This window comes from Stegastes partitus, unplaced genomic scaffold (genome assembly GCF_000690725.1).
Source record: "Stegastes partitus isolate 25-593 unplaced genomic scaffold, Stegastes_partitus-1.0.2 Scaffold231, whole genome shotgun sequence".
In the NCBI taxonomy this organism is placed as follows: Eukaryota; Metazoa; Chordata; class Actinopteri; family Pomacentridae; genus Stegastes; species Stegastes partitus.
The window spans coordinates 625,194-641,848 of NW_007577962.1; the positions used below are offsets into that span (position 1 = coordinate 625,194).

At 40.8% G+C, this 16,655-nt stretch overlaps 1 protein-coding gene across 1 annotated transcript in view; it reads left to right on the forward strand.

Annotated features, from left to right (window-relative positions):
* cntn6 (contactin 6) overlaps window positions 1-16,655 on the forward strand; it is a gene marked incomplete at its 3' end in the record, with an annotated part of 75,124 nt that overhangs the window by 27,661 nt on the left and 30,808 nt on the right. Inside the window, exons 13-18 of the mRNA XM_008281354.1 lie at window positions 953-1,070; window positions 7,898-8,056; window positions 10,442-10,591; window positions 11,216-11,286; window positions 11,707-11,941; window positions 12,027-12,145. Of these exons, the coding sequence (XP_008279576.1) occupies window positions 953-1,070; window positions 7,898-8,056; window positions 10,442-10,591; window positions 11,216-11,286; window positions 11,707-11,941; window positions 12,027-12,145 (852 nt within the window). The remainder of the gene's footprint in view (window positions 1-952; window positions 1,071-7,897; window positions 8,057-10,441; window positions 10,592-11,215; window positions 11,287-11,706; window positions 11,942-12,026; window positions 12,146-16,655) is intronic.

A 16,655-nucleotide genomic window follows, 5' to 3' on the forward strand; every position in this document is an offset into this window, starting at 1 on the left:
AAAAGGGAAACAGCTAGCTGGGCTTTGCCCAAAGGTAGCAAATGTTTGTTTTGCCAACAGCTAATAAAGCCACACACACGCTATGGGCTGGTTTTATTATAATCTTGCTTCTACAAAATGAGACATTAGTGATGCTCAACGAGCCTTATGCTAAACCAAGCTAACCTCCTGCTAGCTTCGTATACGTTAAAATTTAATGAACGCCTCAATTGTCTCCCCGACTCTCAGACATGCGAGTCGAACTAATCTTCTCATCTAATTCTCTGCAAGAAGGGTTTCAGTTTAGGCTGTGAAAAGTGTCCGAGGAGAAAACCCGGGATGGCGTTTCTCAGCGTACGAGCAAATCAATCAACAAAGGAGCGCACATTGTTTCTGATTACAAGGTCTGGGCTTCCTCTGGGTTCCAGCACACCAGGCCGTCCTCAAGTTTGAAGCACAGCGCTGACATTTTCTGCACCGAGCATAATCACAACTTCTGTTTAAAATTGCATTTATTTATTACTACTACTACAAAGGGAAGGTTTTGCTGGGAGGAAAAAAAATACCCCAGTGTGTGTGTGTTCACGGCAGTCAAGTGCAAAAAGCATCTCTGAAAATTCTCGTTAAAGTCATTCATCTGAACTTTGAGTGTAAACACAACAAACACTGATCCAAAGGAAAGGAAAAAGAAAAAAAAGCTGCTTCAAAACAAGTCATTTTTGTGTAGCCTTCCTCACAATGTAAAACTGAATTAATTTGTTTTGCTCGACTGTCATGTTTCCTCCTTCCTGGTTGCTCTGTGGTGAATTCTTCTTCTCTTGTGGAGGATTTACAGCACATGACTGAGAAAGAAAATTTAATGTGTTCCTGAGGATTTTCCATATTTATTTATTTTTTTTAGCTTTGCTGCTTTTGGTGTTTTATTTTTTTTCTTCTCTCCAGGACTTTCATATTTATGTGTTTCTGTCTGTAGGGATTTGCAGGTGACCTGATGGTGAGGAACATTCAGCTGAAGCATTCTGGGAAGTATGTGTGCATGGTGCACACTGAAGTCGACACAGTTTCAGCAGCAGCAGACTTAATTGTCAGAGGTACGTGTCGTTGTGTGGAGCGTTCTGTGGAGGTTTTGCGGGCGTTTCTTTCTGGGGATTAAAGAAAAAAAAAATACCAACAACATGGAAAACAGCTTTATTAGACTTTCAGATTGACAACCGTTTGAAATTGAAGTATTATGCTGTCGGTACCCCACGGGCTCTGAGATCATTACATTTCACTTTAGGAGATAATAAGGAAGTACATTAGTAATAAAATAAAAGAAAAAAAGCTGTAGGGCGATTCAGAAAGATCAGATCTGCATGCAAGAATTAAAACACTTTGCAAACTAAGTTTTTTAGCAAAAAGAAAGATTTTCAAAATAAATTAGTACCAGAACAGTACATCACCAGAAAAAAAAAGCCACATCCAAATAAGGAAAAAGTGGAATAAAGGAAATAGAAGCTAAAACCATGAACACAAGGCTAAATATGATAATAATAGTAGTCAATAAGTAAAATTAATAAGCAAATAAACGAAGGGTACAATAGAATAAAATTAACATAAAATAAATAAAGTTTAAAAATAAGCTGAAGATAAAAATAGACTTTAAATATAATCATAATAAATGAAACAGACTGATACAGTTTAAATGTTCACAGTAAAATACCCATGAGGATTTCAGCGCATAAATAGATTTTTTTGTTTGTTTGTTTTTTTTTTTTTTTAAATTTAGTCCAATTTAGCAAAAAGAAATATTAAAAAAATAAATAAATAAAATTAATATAACAACACCAGGTTAAAAAATAATAAAATAAAATAAAAAAATAAATGCCACATCCAAGTAAGGAAAACGAACAAGTGAATAAAGAAAATAGAGGCTAAAACAATAAACACAAGGCTAAAAATGAGGATAATAGTAATAATAGTAAATAAGTCAAATTAATAAGTAAATAAATGCAGGGTACAATAGAATAAAGTGAACATAAAATAAAGTTTTTTTAAAAAAGCAGAAGATTAAAATAGACTTTAAGTATAATAATAATAATAATGATAATAATAATAATAATAATAATTAGTAAATAAATAAAAATAGAAATAAAAAAAAACAGATTGATGCAGTTTAAATGTTAACAGTGAAATACCTATGATGACTTTAGCAGATAGATAGATGTCTTTTTAAAAAAAAATTGTCCATCTTCATGCAAGAATTAAAGTTCTTTCGCTAATTCAACCCCGTGTATTCTTCACAAGCCACACTGGATGTTGGAACACAACGGTACACCACCTGCTCTAATACCCACAGCGTTCAAAGCTGCTGCTTCGTCCAAGCATCTGGCATCTCACAGGTACCCACAAGGTGTCTTTCCACATTGGTGCCACTCGAGTCAACATTCAACCCTGATAGGAGCTTTTTTTCCACTTTAAAAAGAAGCCTTTATTTGTCACAAATACACTACGGCACCGTGAAATTCTCCCTTTTTTGCATATCTCGGTTGGGGGTCAGAGCGCCGGGTCAGCCGTGATAAGGTGTCCCTGGAGCAGGTTAGGGTTAAGGGCCTTGCTCAACAGTGGCAGCTTGGCAGCGGCGGGGCTCAAACGCCGACCTTCTGCTCAGCAACCCGGAGCCTCAACTGTCAGCGGTGGCTCAGTGGGTTCTCCCAGGAGACTGAGGCTTGTGTCCCCTGTCAGAGCATTATTTCATGTTGTGACTTAAGTTTTGTTTGCTCTTTGGTTGGGTTTAAGCACCTTAACTACGTGGTTATGTTTAAGAAAAGTGCGTGTCGCGAGGTAGACTTCTTGAAGAGGAGCGACACCAGCGGAGAAAATATGGGCGACAGCGTCAAGGAGGTCCGTAGATCTGTCGGCTACAACGCTGATCGTGTAATTCCCTCCATCTCTCCAGCATCCTCCTAACGTCTAAGCATCTAGCTGTATGTGAATGTTGCTGTTTCTAATGCGTCTTTCTCATTGTGCTTCTCGGGTTCTGCCAGGGAAGGTTGTGAACTCCATCAGGCTCCTTAGGATTTGTTAGTATAACAAAAAAAATAATTAGTCAGAATCTGATTGAGCGAACTTTTAATTGAAGGCTTCAACAAAATAGCAGCGTCCCCTCCAGTTTGGCAGTTGGGATAAATATAGCCAGTGTTCCTGTTAGCTAACACTTCGGTTCACTCATGAATAGATGATGAATGTCAACACCTTACCTGTGCCGCGAGAGACAGTCAGCCGGCGTTCTGTGGTGTCAGATTTAAAATGCTTTCTCACGCTGCTTCTCAGATGTTTATTTTCTCGTCGTAAAATGTGCAGTACAGCAAATGGAGTTGCAGTGATCTCATTTACTTCCAGGCAACAGGACGTGCAGTGGGTCAGAGAGACGGTGGAGTTTTAGGAATTCCTGCTACAACTGTAAGGTTTTATTGGCCTGACATGTTGCACTTACAGGGGGAGCTTCACCTTAAATGTAATGGGTTAGAGTTGGAACATGCAGGACTAAGAAAGAGGATGCATTCACTCTGCAGGGAAAGGAAAAACCGGTGTTGGCACGTAGGAAGTAAAAGTTAAGATCCAGGGGTTTGCAACATCCATTCATCCATTATCTATACACCACTTAATCCTCACTAGGGTCATGGGGGGCTGGAGTCTATCCCAGCTGACTCAGGGTGAAGGCAGGGGACACCCTGGACAGGTCACCAGTCTATCACAGGGCTACACTTAGAGACAGACAACCAAGCACACTCACATTCACACCTACGGACAATTTACAATCACCAACTAACCTCAACATGTTTTTGGACTGTGTGGGAGGAAGCCGGAGAACCCGGAGAGAACCCACGCTGCACGGGGAGAACATGCAAACTCCACGCAGAAAGATCCCGGATGTCCTCACCGGGATGCAAAACGGGTACCTAGCTGCGAGGCAACGGTGCTAACCACAGAGCAAGAAGGTCGCCGGTTTGCATGGACCTGTCCAGGGTGTCCCCTGCCTTCGCCCTGAGTCAGCTGGGATAGACTCCAGCCCCCCATGACTCGAGTGAGGATTAAGCGGTGTATAGATAGTGGATGGATGGATCATCCAGTCATATTATAAATCCGTTTCGGGTTGGACAGTGTTTGTTCAGCTTTTATGTCGGTGTAACCAATAAACAAATGTGTCATCAAGCAAGTTTTAATGATATTAGTTGTAATACATGATCTGATTACATTCAATAAACAGTCGCTCATTTGCCTTGAAACCTTTTTGTTCAACAGTTTTTTTTTTAGCTTCATCTTTGAGTTAAAAATAAAAAAAACACAATTAACAGTCCCTCATTCTGTTCCATTATTCCGATTTGCACGTTTCATTTTGTCTCACGTTTAAAAGCTTGTGAGAACTTCTGATAAAAAGTCACATCCTATTAGTTTTTTTTTTCCTCCCATTATAAACCCAAAACACTCACACCTACCACTGACAAAAAAAAATTAACCTGGAAACACGAAGACTGTGCCAATAAAAAAAATGTGAGGCTCCACAACAAAGCACACCTGCTTTTGGCATTCATTCACAAAGGCACCAAAAAAAAAAAAAAAAACTAGCCATGGAATATAAATTGGAGGAGAGTGTGGCGCCCTCAGCCAGCCACACTGATACCATTCACACAGTCAGTCATAATCACAGCCAGTTAAATGGAAACACATAATCAAATTGAGAGAGAAAGTTCAGGCCAGGGTTTCTGAATAATGAGTAAACTTTATTACCAAGTAGGAAAGTTGTGCTGTTGTCTGGGAGCTTCAGATTAGCGGCTAACAAAGGCTGGGCGGCTTTTCCATACGGGTTGTATGTTTGCATGCGTGATCAGAAACCAACTTCCAGCAGTTGTTTATTTTCCACTGAGGGCACAGAGCTACACTAGACTGACAGGACTGCTCATGTCAGTTATTTAAGTCCCATCCTGTTTGTCTAAATTGATTTTTTATTTATTTTATATCAAATCCCATGTCATTAATGTTGTCTTCCTTTTTCCTTGGTTACACCAGGCTCCATAAACAGAACATGTTTATCTTCTGTACGTCTTTACCGTCCTCACAGGACAGCATATGGTCGATTTAAATACACACATTTCCTATACAGTCGTCCCACTGTGTCTGCTGCACAACATGCATATAAACACAAACAGCCAAACCACGCCCACACAGAGGAAGAGGAAATGCTTAGTGAGCAAAAGAAGCTCATACGCTGCTTATATTAGCACTACGTATTAGTTTAAACAGCCCAATGGGATTACAGATGGGTAGTGTCTGTAGTGGCCACAATAAATGATCACTATGGATGGAAAATTAAGTTTAATTAAGTCATGAAGGAAAATATTCAGTGACTTTCTCACATTTTACATTTTTTTCTCCGCTGTTCAAAATCACAGAACTGTTTATATTCATATGAAAAAGAAAAAAAACCCTATAACATGTCCCATTACCACCAGTCGTTTATGTCTTTCAGTAGTACTTTGATTTATGTCATTTTTCTTCTGCAGCCTAATTATTACAATTAGGAAGTAAACAGGATTCATGCTGCTTATGCAGAAAGTGCAGGGGTTCCATCTAAATTGCAGTTTTTAATTAAATATTTAAATGGTCTGCACTTATTATTTCACATTATTAACCTTTGCGGTTCTAAAAAGCACTTTGCAAACCACTTTAGCACCTGAGCCGAAGCCACACTGGCTGCAGTACTTAAACATGCCCGGTTGTAATGATGTGAGTGTATCTACTTTGAAGGGAACTGGTGTTTTCCTTGTGTTCTGTTCAACCTATATGTCAGCTAAGTTTAGTTACCATGGCATAAAAATTAAGATGCTTTTTATGTATGTGTGTAACCCATTTACCGTAAATTCTGGACTATAAGCTCCTATTTTTTTCACACGCTTTGAACACTGCGGATTAAACGATGATGTGGCTAATTTATGGATTTTTACAAGTTTTACGAATTTGCCGCGAGACGAAAGTGACTTCGAGAGAGACTGAGGAAGTGTGTGACCAAGTAATTGTGAGGCTGTTTAGTTCCGACACTGAAGAAGACGACTTTAATAGTTTTAGTGCAGGAGGAAGATGAAGATAGCGATCAATGACTTTTCATGGTAGGCTGCTGTATTTTTTTTTTTTTTAACCAGACGTGTTACAGGAACTGTTCAGAAAAAAAGCATTTACGGTACATATTTGTGTATGTTACCGGTATGTATTTAATTAAAAATTTTAAAAAATGTTTCTGTGTAAATATCTCATGTTACAACGTGGACACCTGCAGCTTATAGACAAGTGCAGCATATATATGTACAAACTTGTTTTCTTTTTAAAGTTAGTGGCTTAAATTCAGGTGCCTCAATATTCCAGACATTACGGTACACAAGCTCCTATAGTCAAAAATGTACAAATCACACTTTGAAATGAGTTCAAAGTTCCCATTTTTTAAATCCTTTATCACAGTATGTATAACAACTAACATCACAAGCAGAAATTTAAACAAAACATGTACTCCTTCAGGAAGTGCTAACTAATATTTGACTGCTGCTTTTAAAATATACCAAAATAAGCTTTTGCAACCTTCATACAGCCGATTAGATAAACACAGCATTTACAGCCATAATGTTATCAGCCTTGACGTTACTTCAGTTTATCATTTTAAATGAAAAACAAAAGTTCACCAGCTGTCATCCTGACAAAGAGCAAGAGATGGCAGCAACTCTAACGCTAATAGACCTGAAAGTAACAGCTGATGCAACAACACATCACGAGTCAATCTTATCTGGGTTATAAAGTGATTAAAAATCACCCAAACTCGTTAATTGGTGATCTCATTATGTTCTTTTCTATTAAATTTTATTGTGTATTTTTTCTTCTTTTAACTTTCTTTCCTTATTTTTACTCATCAGGCCTTTTATCAAAGTTTTTCTTCTTAGCTCCAGTGTTTCCTTGCGGGGGGGGGGTCCTCCACACTGGGGGCTGTATCCGGTCTGCTGCTGGGGTCCGTGGGTCCCTTTGGCCCGGCTGGTTGGGGGGCTCCCCACCTCGGTGTGGGGGTCCTCCTGTCTGTCGGGGTTGGAGGGGGGGTCTGGGTGCCGGTAACCCGGCGGTCATAGCCTGCTGCTCCTCCCAGTGTGGACGCCCCCAGTGGGAGCGTTTCCCACAATCCTCAGTGCCATGTCATGTGTCCCTACTGTCAGTGGTGAGAGTGTGTGTGTGTGTGTGTGTGTATATGTATATATGGAGGGACGAGTTTTCTTGTTTTTAATGTTTTTAATGATTGTAAAGCATTTTGTGTTGCTTTCTTTGTATGAAAAGTGCAATACAAATAAAGATTGATTGATTGATTGACTGATTGATTGATTGATTGATTGATTGATTGATAAATTGGATTTAATTGTATTTTTTTTTCTTGTAAGTGACTTTTTGCATGTCTTTTAGTTTTTTATACAGTCTCACTAATGATCACCAAACTCCCCCCACCGGGACGTGAACCAGCAACCTTCTAGCTGCGAGGCAACAGTGCTATTACCAGATTACATCAGGTTCATATATTAGGTTTATATTGCAACAATCTACTGAGGATCTTGGTTGGATAGAGCTTCTATTTTCCATCTGAGTGACCAGGGACATAATAATGCTGTTTAATAAAGCAAGTTAAGCTGAAACAATGCAGCCGTATGTCAAAATAAACGGATCCAGTCGATGATCCAACCTGCTGAACTACACTATTAAGTGCTCCCAGTAGAAGCCATTATACCTCCTGTATCCCTGAGCTGTGGTTGTTAGCGGAGTTGTGGAAGAAGTAACCTGAACATTTTTTTTTGTTGTTGTTGTCGTGCATCGATGCTGATGCAGGTGTCTCTCTTCTTATCTCTGGATATTGCAGGACCCCCCGGAGCTCCGGAGGGCCTGGTGGTAAGCGACATCACTGACACCACCGTGCAGCTGTCGTGGAGCTCTGGAACTGACAACCACAGCCCCGTCACCATGTACATGGTGCAGGCCAGGACTCCCTTCTCCATCGGCTGGCAGACTGTGAGGACAGGTAACAACTTTGATTTTGTGACAATGCTGAAGATTTGCACGGTAATATGTGAATCTGAGATCATTTAGGAGACGTTAGGGTGTTTCTCAGAGCATGTATAAAAGAAAAACTCCTCTAATGAGTGGAGGTATGAAGCGAGCTGTCAATAGCTCATCTGCGCCTACAGAAAATTTAAAAAGACCTTTTTTTTTTCCTGAAGTTGACAAATGTCAAGTCAATCAAGTCACCATTATTCATGTAGCACTTGTAAAACAACAGCCAAAGTGCTCTTGAGTAGAGAAATATATGAAGTGTTAAGTATTAGCAAGTTTAAATATAAAGGTTAGGACCTTGTGATGTTATTCATTATGTAAATGTATCTGATTAGATTAAAAAATTAAAGTTAGGACCCAACAGTATTACATATAGAGCAAATGAGCCTGACTGACCTAAAGGTGAAGGCTACAGTGTTTTATACAAATAACTTTAACTTAGAATTTAAAGTTTACATGGAAAACTCAAAGTTTCTCTACGAGTAAGCATATAGACGACAATGGAGATGAAAAAAATCGTCTAATATCTAATACAGTGTGTAATATGTTGTTAAGTAACAGAACCAGATGTATTTGGTTTTAAAAGTAACAATTATTTATTTACAGGAGTTGGTGACACAAAAAACTGAGGAAATAGGGCATAACGGTGCTCTTTAACTTAAATACAAAAAATACAAAAACAGAAAAAGACACAACAAAGAAGGAAGGGCCGGCAGCCATAACATATGTTTAAACTGAAGCCCGCCTGAGAACCCGTCATATTTAACAGTTTGACAGCAATTTAGACAAAAAGAAAACTCTTAGCGAATATTCTAGTGTTTGTAAAATTTCTTCAATCTTCCACAAAGTGTCTTCCTCTTGTATTGTTGGACACTACCTGAAAATCTTCATGTATTTCTTTCATTATCATTATTATTATTATTAAGTATGTTACTGTTTTCTATTTCTTCCTTATCGTCATCTTTTCTACTCCACTGTATTTCTTCATGGGCTGAACTAAAGGGTTAACTATCTTGTCATGAAGATGGAATAGCTGCAACGTCGTGGTTAAAAATAAATAAATACATTTAAATTTACAACAGAGAGATTTCAACAAAAACGGATCATCAAATTTCAAGATATCCCCCCAAAAACAATCAAGCTTCAAACCCAGTGGATTCTCCGTTCTAACCCAGAGTTCAGCCTTCCTGCCTGATGAACACCTTCATCCTTCAAACTCCAACTGTCCGAGTATATAACAGCACTTCTGTTAAAGATCTGACTGTTCAGGCCCAACCTGAGATAACCCTGAGATAGAGCCACAGACGACTTTGGTTTGTTCGAGTGACCCTTTGCGAAGAAATGCAAAGTTACAAGAAGCATATCTACTGAAAAGCATAATGATAATAAAACACATGTAGGTGTTTGAATACTGCAGCAGGTTATTGAACTAATCAGTCAAACAGTTGCTATACGTGGACAGATTGTAGGATGTAGGAGTATTAACATGTAATAACTTCTTTTTTTAGTTTGTTAGGAGGGACCCATTAGCCATCTTCTGCACTCTGAGCCGTCTTTGTTCTGGGATACAACAATCAGCAATTTCAAATTAACTGCTGCAATTTAGCACAACAACCCTTCAATAAATTAAATTATCAAAGCTTATAATAGTCCCTTTTTTTTTTACACCATGTCAGCAGGGAAAACATAATTTAATATTTGATGCTTTGGGTACGTGGTGTTTTCTCTACGTGGCATTAGAAGCTTTTATTCCAGCTTATTAAAACCTCCTTTTTTAATGCTTTATGGCCTTAATTCTCTTAAATCCTGATTATTTTAATTTGTTTACCTGTATAGGTCTTTTAGTTGTTAATGCACATTTCAAGCAAAGTTTTTTTTAAATATCTGCCTTGTTGTAATATTCTTCATAATCCAAACTACTTAGCGGCTTATTTTCCTCAGACCCAAATTAATTCTCCCTTCTGCAACCTCAACCTCGGTGTCAGACTACCAACAGGAAACAGATTCGACAAACCGACTGCAGGGCGACGTTCGACTCGCTCGTGTCAGTCACATTTAACTGAAGCCACCCTGTCTGACAGCTCCATTTATTTAATTGCATTTGTGTTTAAAATTGCATTGTGAGATTCAGATATTACCGTGCAACATCCAGAATAATTACAGAGCGTGTGGAGTTGCTGGACCGCTGACATCCTGTAATTGGAATAGTGTTAAAAGATTTACAAATGTCATCATTTCAGTTTGATGTACTTCACTGGTTTTTGAAATGTTTGTTTGTTGGAGACCAAATGTGAAATGTGCCTCAATAAAACAAAAATACAACACATCTCAATTCTAAATTCTTTAATCCTAGTTCCTGATTCTGTGCCTGGACAGATGATGCATGCAACGGTGAAAGACTTGAACCCCTGGGTGGATTATGAATTCAGGGTGGTGGCAATCAACAGTGTTGGTGTCGGAGAACCCAGCACGCCGTCAAAACAGATTCGAACCAAAGCAGCAGGTACCCTCTCGATTTTTGTTGTTTCACTTCATAACAAATTAATCAGTCCCACTTGGACAGTGTAATTTAACCGTTTGATTAGCTGCGCTTTCCCTGTGATGTTTCAAATCTGTGCTTGGCTTTCATGCTTTGATTCCTCGGTCACGTGCGACATAAGTGAAAATTGAATTGCTCTTTTTTTTTTTAAACATGTAAGTATTAACGCTAAGCTGGCACTCAGGAACATGTGTCAGGATTAATTAATGGCTGCATCAACAGAAAAGTGTAACCTATTCGCACATGCCACGAAGCAACGACATGAAAGTGTCTCTTTTTTTTTTTTGTGGAGCTGGTTAGCTGAGTAATTCCATCCCGCTGATTCAATCACAAGGGAACAAGTTTCCCGTTGTGCTCCACGCATGGGGCTGACACGCGGTGCTCGGCTAATAACGGCACCGTGAGCGGGCGCTGCAACGCCGCTATCAGCAGAAACAAATTCCTCCCCTGCATTATTAACCCCTTTTGTGTAAATAAGAAGCTCTGCATAATATCCAAAGCTGTGAGGTTTAAGCAGAATGTTCTACACCTGCAGCAGACAGCCAAAAAAAAAAAAGCAGTGAATAAGTTCCCTTTGTGTCTGTTTAGTTCCCAAGGTTGCACCAGTTAACGTGAGCGGTGGTGGAGGAACTCGAGGAGAACTTGTTATTATGTGGGAGGTAAGAGGATCATGGGCACTTTTTGAGTGGGCATTCATTGTGACAGAGTATTCTTCTTTTGATGAGAATGGAATTGTGGCAGAGTTACTGTGTCTGCAGTGGTCTGGCTTCAGTGGAATGGCTTTTAATTAAAGGCCCGGGCTTTTTCTGATTTAGCTGCCCGCCGACTCCCCCCTGTTGTGTAAATCAAAACGAAGATACGGGGCGAGTCCAAAATTTCATATGTGTAAATCTAGAGGCGGGTGACAACTTTACATTTTTTGGACGTGCACCAAAGAGCAGAGAAGGTGCTGTATCGGTGCATTTGTTCCACAGTTTGTTAAGACATAAAACACTATTTCTGCTTTGCTCCCTAATTTAATTTCTGCTCACAGTTGTTTGGGTCAAAGGCGTAACTTTTTTTTTCTGTCCCCGTCGCAGCCGGTTCCAGAGGAACAGCAGAGCGGAGAGGACTTTGGCTATGTTGTGGCTTTCCGCCCGCTTGGCAGCAGCACCTGGATCCAGACAGTGCTGGCGTCACCTGATGCATCCAGATATATTTACAGAAACGAGAGCGTCGCGCCCCTGTCGCAGTTCGAGGTGACGGTGGGCGTCTACAACAGCGTGGGCGAGGGGCCGTTCAGCCGCGTTGCCAGAGTGTTTTCCGCAGAGGAAGGTGAGCGTGTAGTTGATCGTGGTGATTCTCGAAAACGCATGCCTTTATTGCAAAGATGCATAATTCATGATCCATCGCCATTTAGAGCCCTCCGAGGCCCCGTCGAGGGTCTGGGCCCGAGCCGTGTCAGCCTCTGAGATCGAAGTGTACTGGGAGCCGATCCCACCCCCGAGGTCCAGCAGCGAGAAGATCATCGCATATGAGGTAGGATGAAGAGAAGCTGAAATAATTGTGCTAAAAGGAACGTTCGAACAAGGAGTCGACATTAATCCCAGAGTGACTGACAGCACAATAAGCTGGCGCTGGTTTGAATGTAACCGCCGACGGTAACAATGTGGAAATATTCTGACATTAAAATACTGCCGGTGTAGGAGCGGCGCTTTTTTATTTTTTTATTATTATTTCGCGGCCTAATCTAGAGAATGGAGATATCTGTTGGCAGCTGTTCCAGTCTCCAAGAGAGCTACACACCCAAGGCTGTCGCAGAGCTGCTGTTGAAGGAAATAAATAAATAAGAGGAAGTGCGAACATCATACATCACTACAACAAACACTCTGCTGGGCTTTGGCTGTGGAAAGCCTCGATAACCCAGATACTTCTACATGGTGGGGTTCACCCTGGTGGGTCTGACCTCTGCGGAGAAGCTCTGAGGTCACTGCAGGTGTTTGGTGCATGCGTTGCTGTAAGACGGGGGGCTTTAAAGCATCATGTTTGGGAATAATTTAGCCCAGCTTAGACTATTCATGCTTAACACAGAGAAAACCCATTAAAAATGTGCAGCTCTTTAACATAGAAATGTATTTTGCAACTTTCTTATCTTAGAAAAAGTTGTAATTTTTTGTCAGTTTTGAAGCCTCTGTAAATGCTGAAACCCACAGTACACACACACAGGAAAAAAATAGATTAAAAAAAGTGTTAAATCTTAAATTATCACCACTGTACAATTGACATTAATAAACACTTCAGGCAGCTCGGTGGGCCCTGAGTCGTCTGACGAAAGTGTCAGCGGCATGTGGGTAAATATTTGTTCCAGTTCTCACAATGCTAAACGTTTCCTAAAGAGGTCTACCGGGGATCTCGTGACATATATTCTAATTATTCTAATTTAGAGCTTAAATTGCCTCTCAAATCCCGTTTCAGTGGATGATTTGAATCGTAGACGCTGGGCTCGCTGCCAGCAAACGTACTGAGCAGACAGTCAATTATGTTTCACTTTTAAAATATCAAATGTTGTACTTTGGATCGTGTGATGCTGAGATCTGACTTTTAGAAAGTCAATGTTGGATGTGGTCTGGTGAATCGTTTCAGAATGTCAACGTTGTTTAAAGCTATGGATATTTTTTCTTTATTTGTTTGATTTTATTTGAGAAAATGAGCATTAGGGCCACATTAGGAAACATATTTTTCCGCAGACTTTGAGAATAAAGTCGGAACAGTACGAGAATAAAGTTTTTTACAAGAAAAAAAGTTGGGATTTTACAAGAATAAAGTCGTAACATTCAAACCAGGAAATCTATTCTGAAGAAAGACTTCATTTTCTTGCAGATTCCTTTCAAAGTCCCGATACTAATAATAATAACGTGGTGCTGATGCGCCAGAAGATGAAGCATTGTGCTGTACACGAAGTCTGTAAGTCTCACACACAAAGGACGCTATTACTTTGAAGGGAACAGGGATAATGTTTTCCAGGTTGTGGGAAAGCGGATGTTGTATGAAAGGCTTTGAACCGTGAGTGCTGTAAGTGGAAGTCAGATAAAGGAACAGAGACTAAAGCTCAACCCTGGTCTCTCTTTTTATCGACTTGGTGACCCTGACATGAGTTTGGTTTGTGAAACCGATGCTGGACTTGACGAAATGCTCCACAGACTTCATTTTAACAGCTTTCCTCGAAAACAACTGGTTTAGATGTTACGACTTTATTACAACTTTATATTCTTGGAGTCTGTGGAAAAATATTTTTGCTTAAAGTCATAAACTTCAACTAATGATTTAGTAAAGTTACTGACTGATGGGGGGAAACACATGCATGTAGAGGAAAATTCCACTTGCTTTTCTAACCTTGACCCTAACTGTGGACAACAAATTTGCTTTTGTTGTTACCTTACCTTAACCTTATACTGGCGTGACTCCCTCTGGGGTGCTCTTGAGACAGAGGATATGTCATGTTAAGGACAATGTTTATTTTTGGCTTGAGTGGCAATGGCTCATCCTCCTGATTCCGAGTTAGGACGCAGTTAGCGGGGTTATACCAGTGTGGCTGATAAGGCAGAATTCTGACACTGCTGTTGCTATTCTGGTACATCCCACCACCAAGTCATTGTTTGGCCTTGGTTTGACCAAGACCTGCTCATAACAGAAGTCTGCAGGGTAGCACAGATTGTCATTTTTCACCAACACATCTGTGCCGTAGATGATCTTCCCATTACAACACATCCTGTAGGGGGACCAGCTCACCTAAATCTGTCCCTTGTAATCTTGCGTAGGACCTCATCATCATTCATGCAGGGAGGGAAAACACCCAGGCCTGTTTGCATTTCCCTAAACCAATCACGATCGCCTTGGGAGGAGCTAAGCGAGGGTGTTCAATCATAATAGTGATGGGGGAGTTGTGCCTCACTGCGAGATGCTCGTCAAAACATTTATATCGTGGAGGTGATTTAAGGTTGTTGTTGTTTCCCATAGTGAGATAGTGGCAGCAGAGGAGAAAGTTACACAAATCACATCCTCACAGTGATCATGCAGTCGTATCGAGGACTGCTGCAGAATCGTTGTATGAGAATGCATTAGTTTTATCCAGCTGGACCCAATAAAGAGGCAAAGGTATTAGTGAAATGGGCAACGTTAATGTTATGTCTACTCCGCTTTTAGTTGTATTTGGCTGTCTGCAAATTCCTAAGGGAAATATCTGTTTTTTCAGCTGCTACATTCACCAGCTAGTGTGTCTGTCTGCTGTTTGGTGCAAAGCAGGGAGTGTTGAGGGTTTATTTGTTAAAAAGGAGCTACCTGCTGTGGGAGTAAGAGTGAACCAGAACTAGAGTGATGGTAATCATATGTGGGACGATCACAACAAGTGACCCTTTTTCCCATTCAAGACATCGTGGGATCCATTGTTAAAGCAGAAACATCGAATGCAGACACATTAGGGTTTGACTCTCCGCAAAGAGACACAGCAGGTATTGCTTATGCAGCGGGCACGGTTGAATCGCTTGTTTGTTGCTTTTCACTCGTGTTGGTTGTCGCTGCAGTGTCACCAAAATGGCTGCTGGTTTGGTTTTCTTTTTTAAAAAAAAGCGTCACCAGAATGTGTAGCTCAGCCGCTCTGTGTTCCTACACAGGAGCCCATTCAGCTGGTTTTTCTGCTTATTTCTGCACTCCAAGTCAGGTTTCTTTTATTTCAGCGGTATTGTGTGTTGGGCTTTCCTAAAGGCAGGTGGGTCACATCCAGAACATGCCGGTTTTACTTTGCATCTGTAAATGTACGACTCCTGTTGGGATGAGACTCCTTTTCTTTTACATAGCTGTAAAAGGTAATCCCTCAACTAAACACTGTGAACATCTCCTGGTTGAGCTTTCGGGGCTAAACGCTGCCTTTTTTTTCTCGCAGAGACATGAAAGCAATGGTGTTCACTACAAGTAGACCTACTTTCCCCGAGACCCAGAAAACAGTTGGAGTCTAAACTTTTTCCTACCTGTTGTCCTCAGGAGGAAATCCAGAAATAACCTCCATAATCTCCCAGAAGAGGATACCCAGATCCTCCCTCAGTGAGTTCCTCTCTCCGGTCAAAGAGGAAAGTGAAACTGGAGAGCATCGCCCATTCATAATCTCTTGTCCACATGTGCCGCCAGAACAAAGCACTTTGCTCGAAGTTATTTTATCAGAGGCTTTTAGCGATGGGGAATTGGAGAAAGGATCACCGTTTAGTACTTGTTGCGCAAATTGCTTCCAGAGAACCTTTCAGCTTTGATTTCGTGGAACACAAACGATGACTTCGTACGTTCTCTGCGACGCACGCTCTCTGAGGATGGAACACTCGAGGCATTGGAGAAAAGAGGATGTAGTTAATGTGCAGATGCAGATGTCATCTCCATCCCCAGAGGCTAAGCCAACCAGCTGTGGAGCAATGATCCCACGAAGCTCTCGCATGGAGCCACACAAGAGCCAATCTGTTCCGGCAGGGTGTCGGCCCCAAAGGGCTCTCCATGGCCAGCTCATACCACTTAGACACTGGTGGCGGCGTCTTTGATTTCAGTGTCCTCCAACGTGTCTTCTTAATGTATTCTGCATCCGCCATTAATAGAACTAAATCTCTGTTAACACATGAAGGAATCAGTGTCTGTATGTCTGTGTGTGAGGCTGTCTGTCACTTTCTCATCAGCTGTTCATCGTATCCACTTCACACTCGGCAGGTGTATTGCTTAGGATGCCAAGCAAGTGCGATGCTGAATTTCAAGTTGTTTGCATGAGCGCTCCGAATGTTTTTGGGCTAAAAGTTGAGTTAGGAGAGCAGCATCCTACGTCCCATGGTCCGTTTAACATTTAATAGCCAGACTGTACATGTATTGCAGATATCCAATTCCTCCTGGTCGAAAAGGGCGTTTCATATATCCACAATGTCACTCATCCTATCTACGCTTGTCATTTTGGTTCTCAATATCTTCATTCTTCCTCGAGCAAATGAAGCCAGTTTTATTATTTATGTGTATGAGGTCTCTC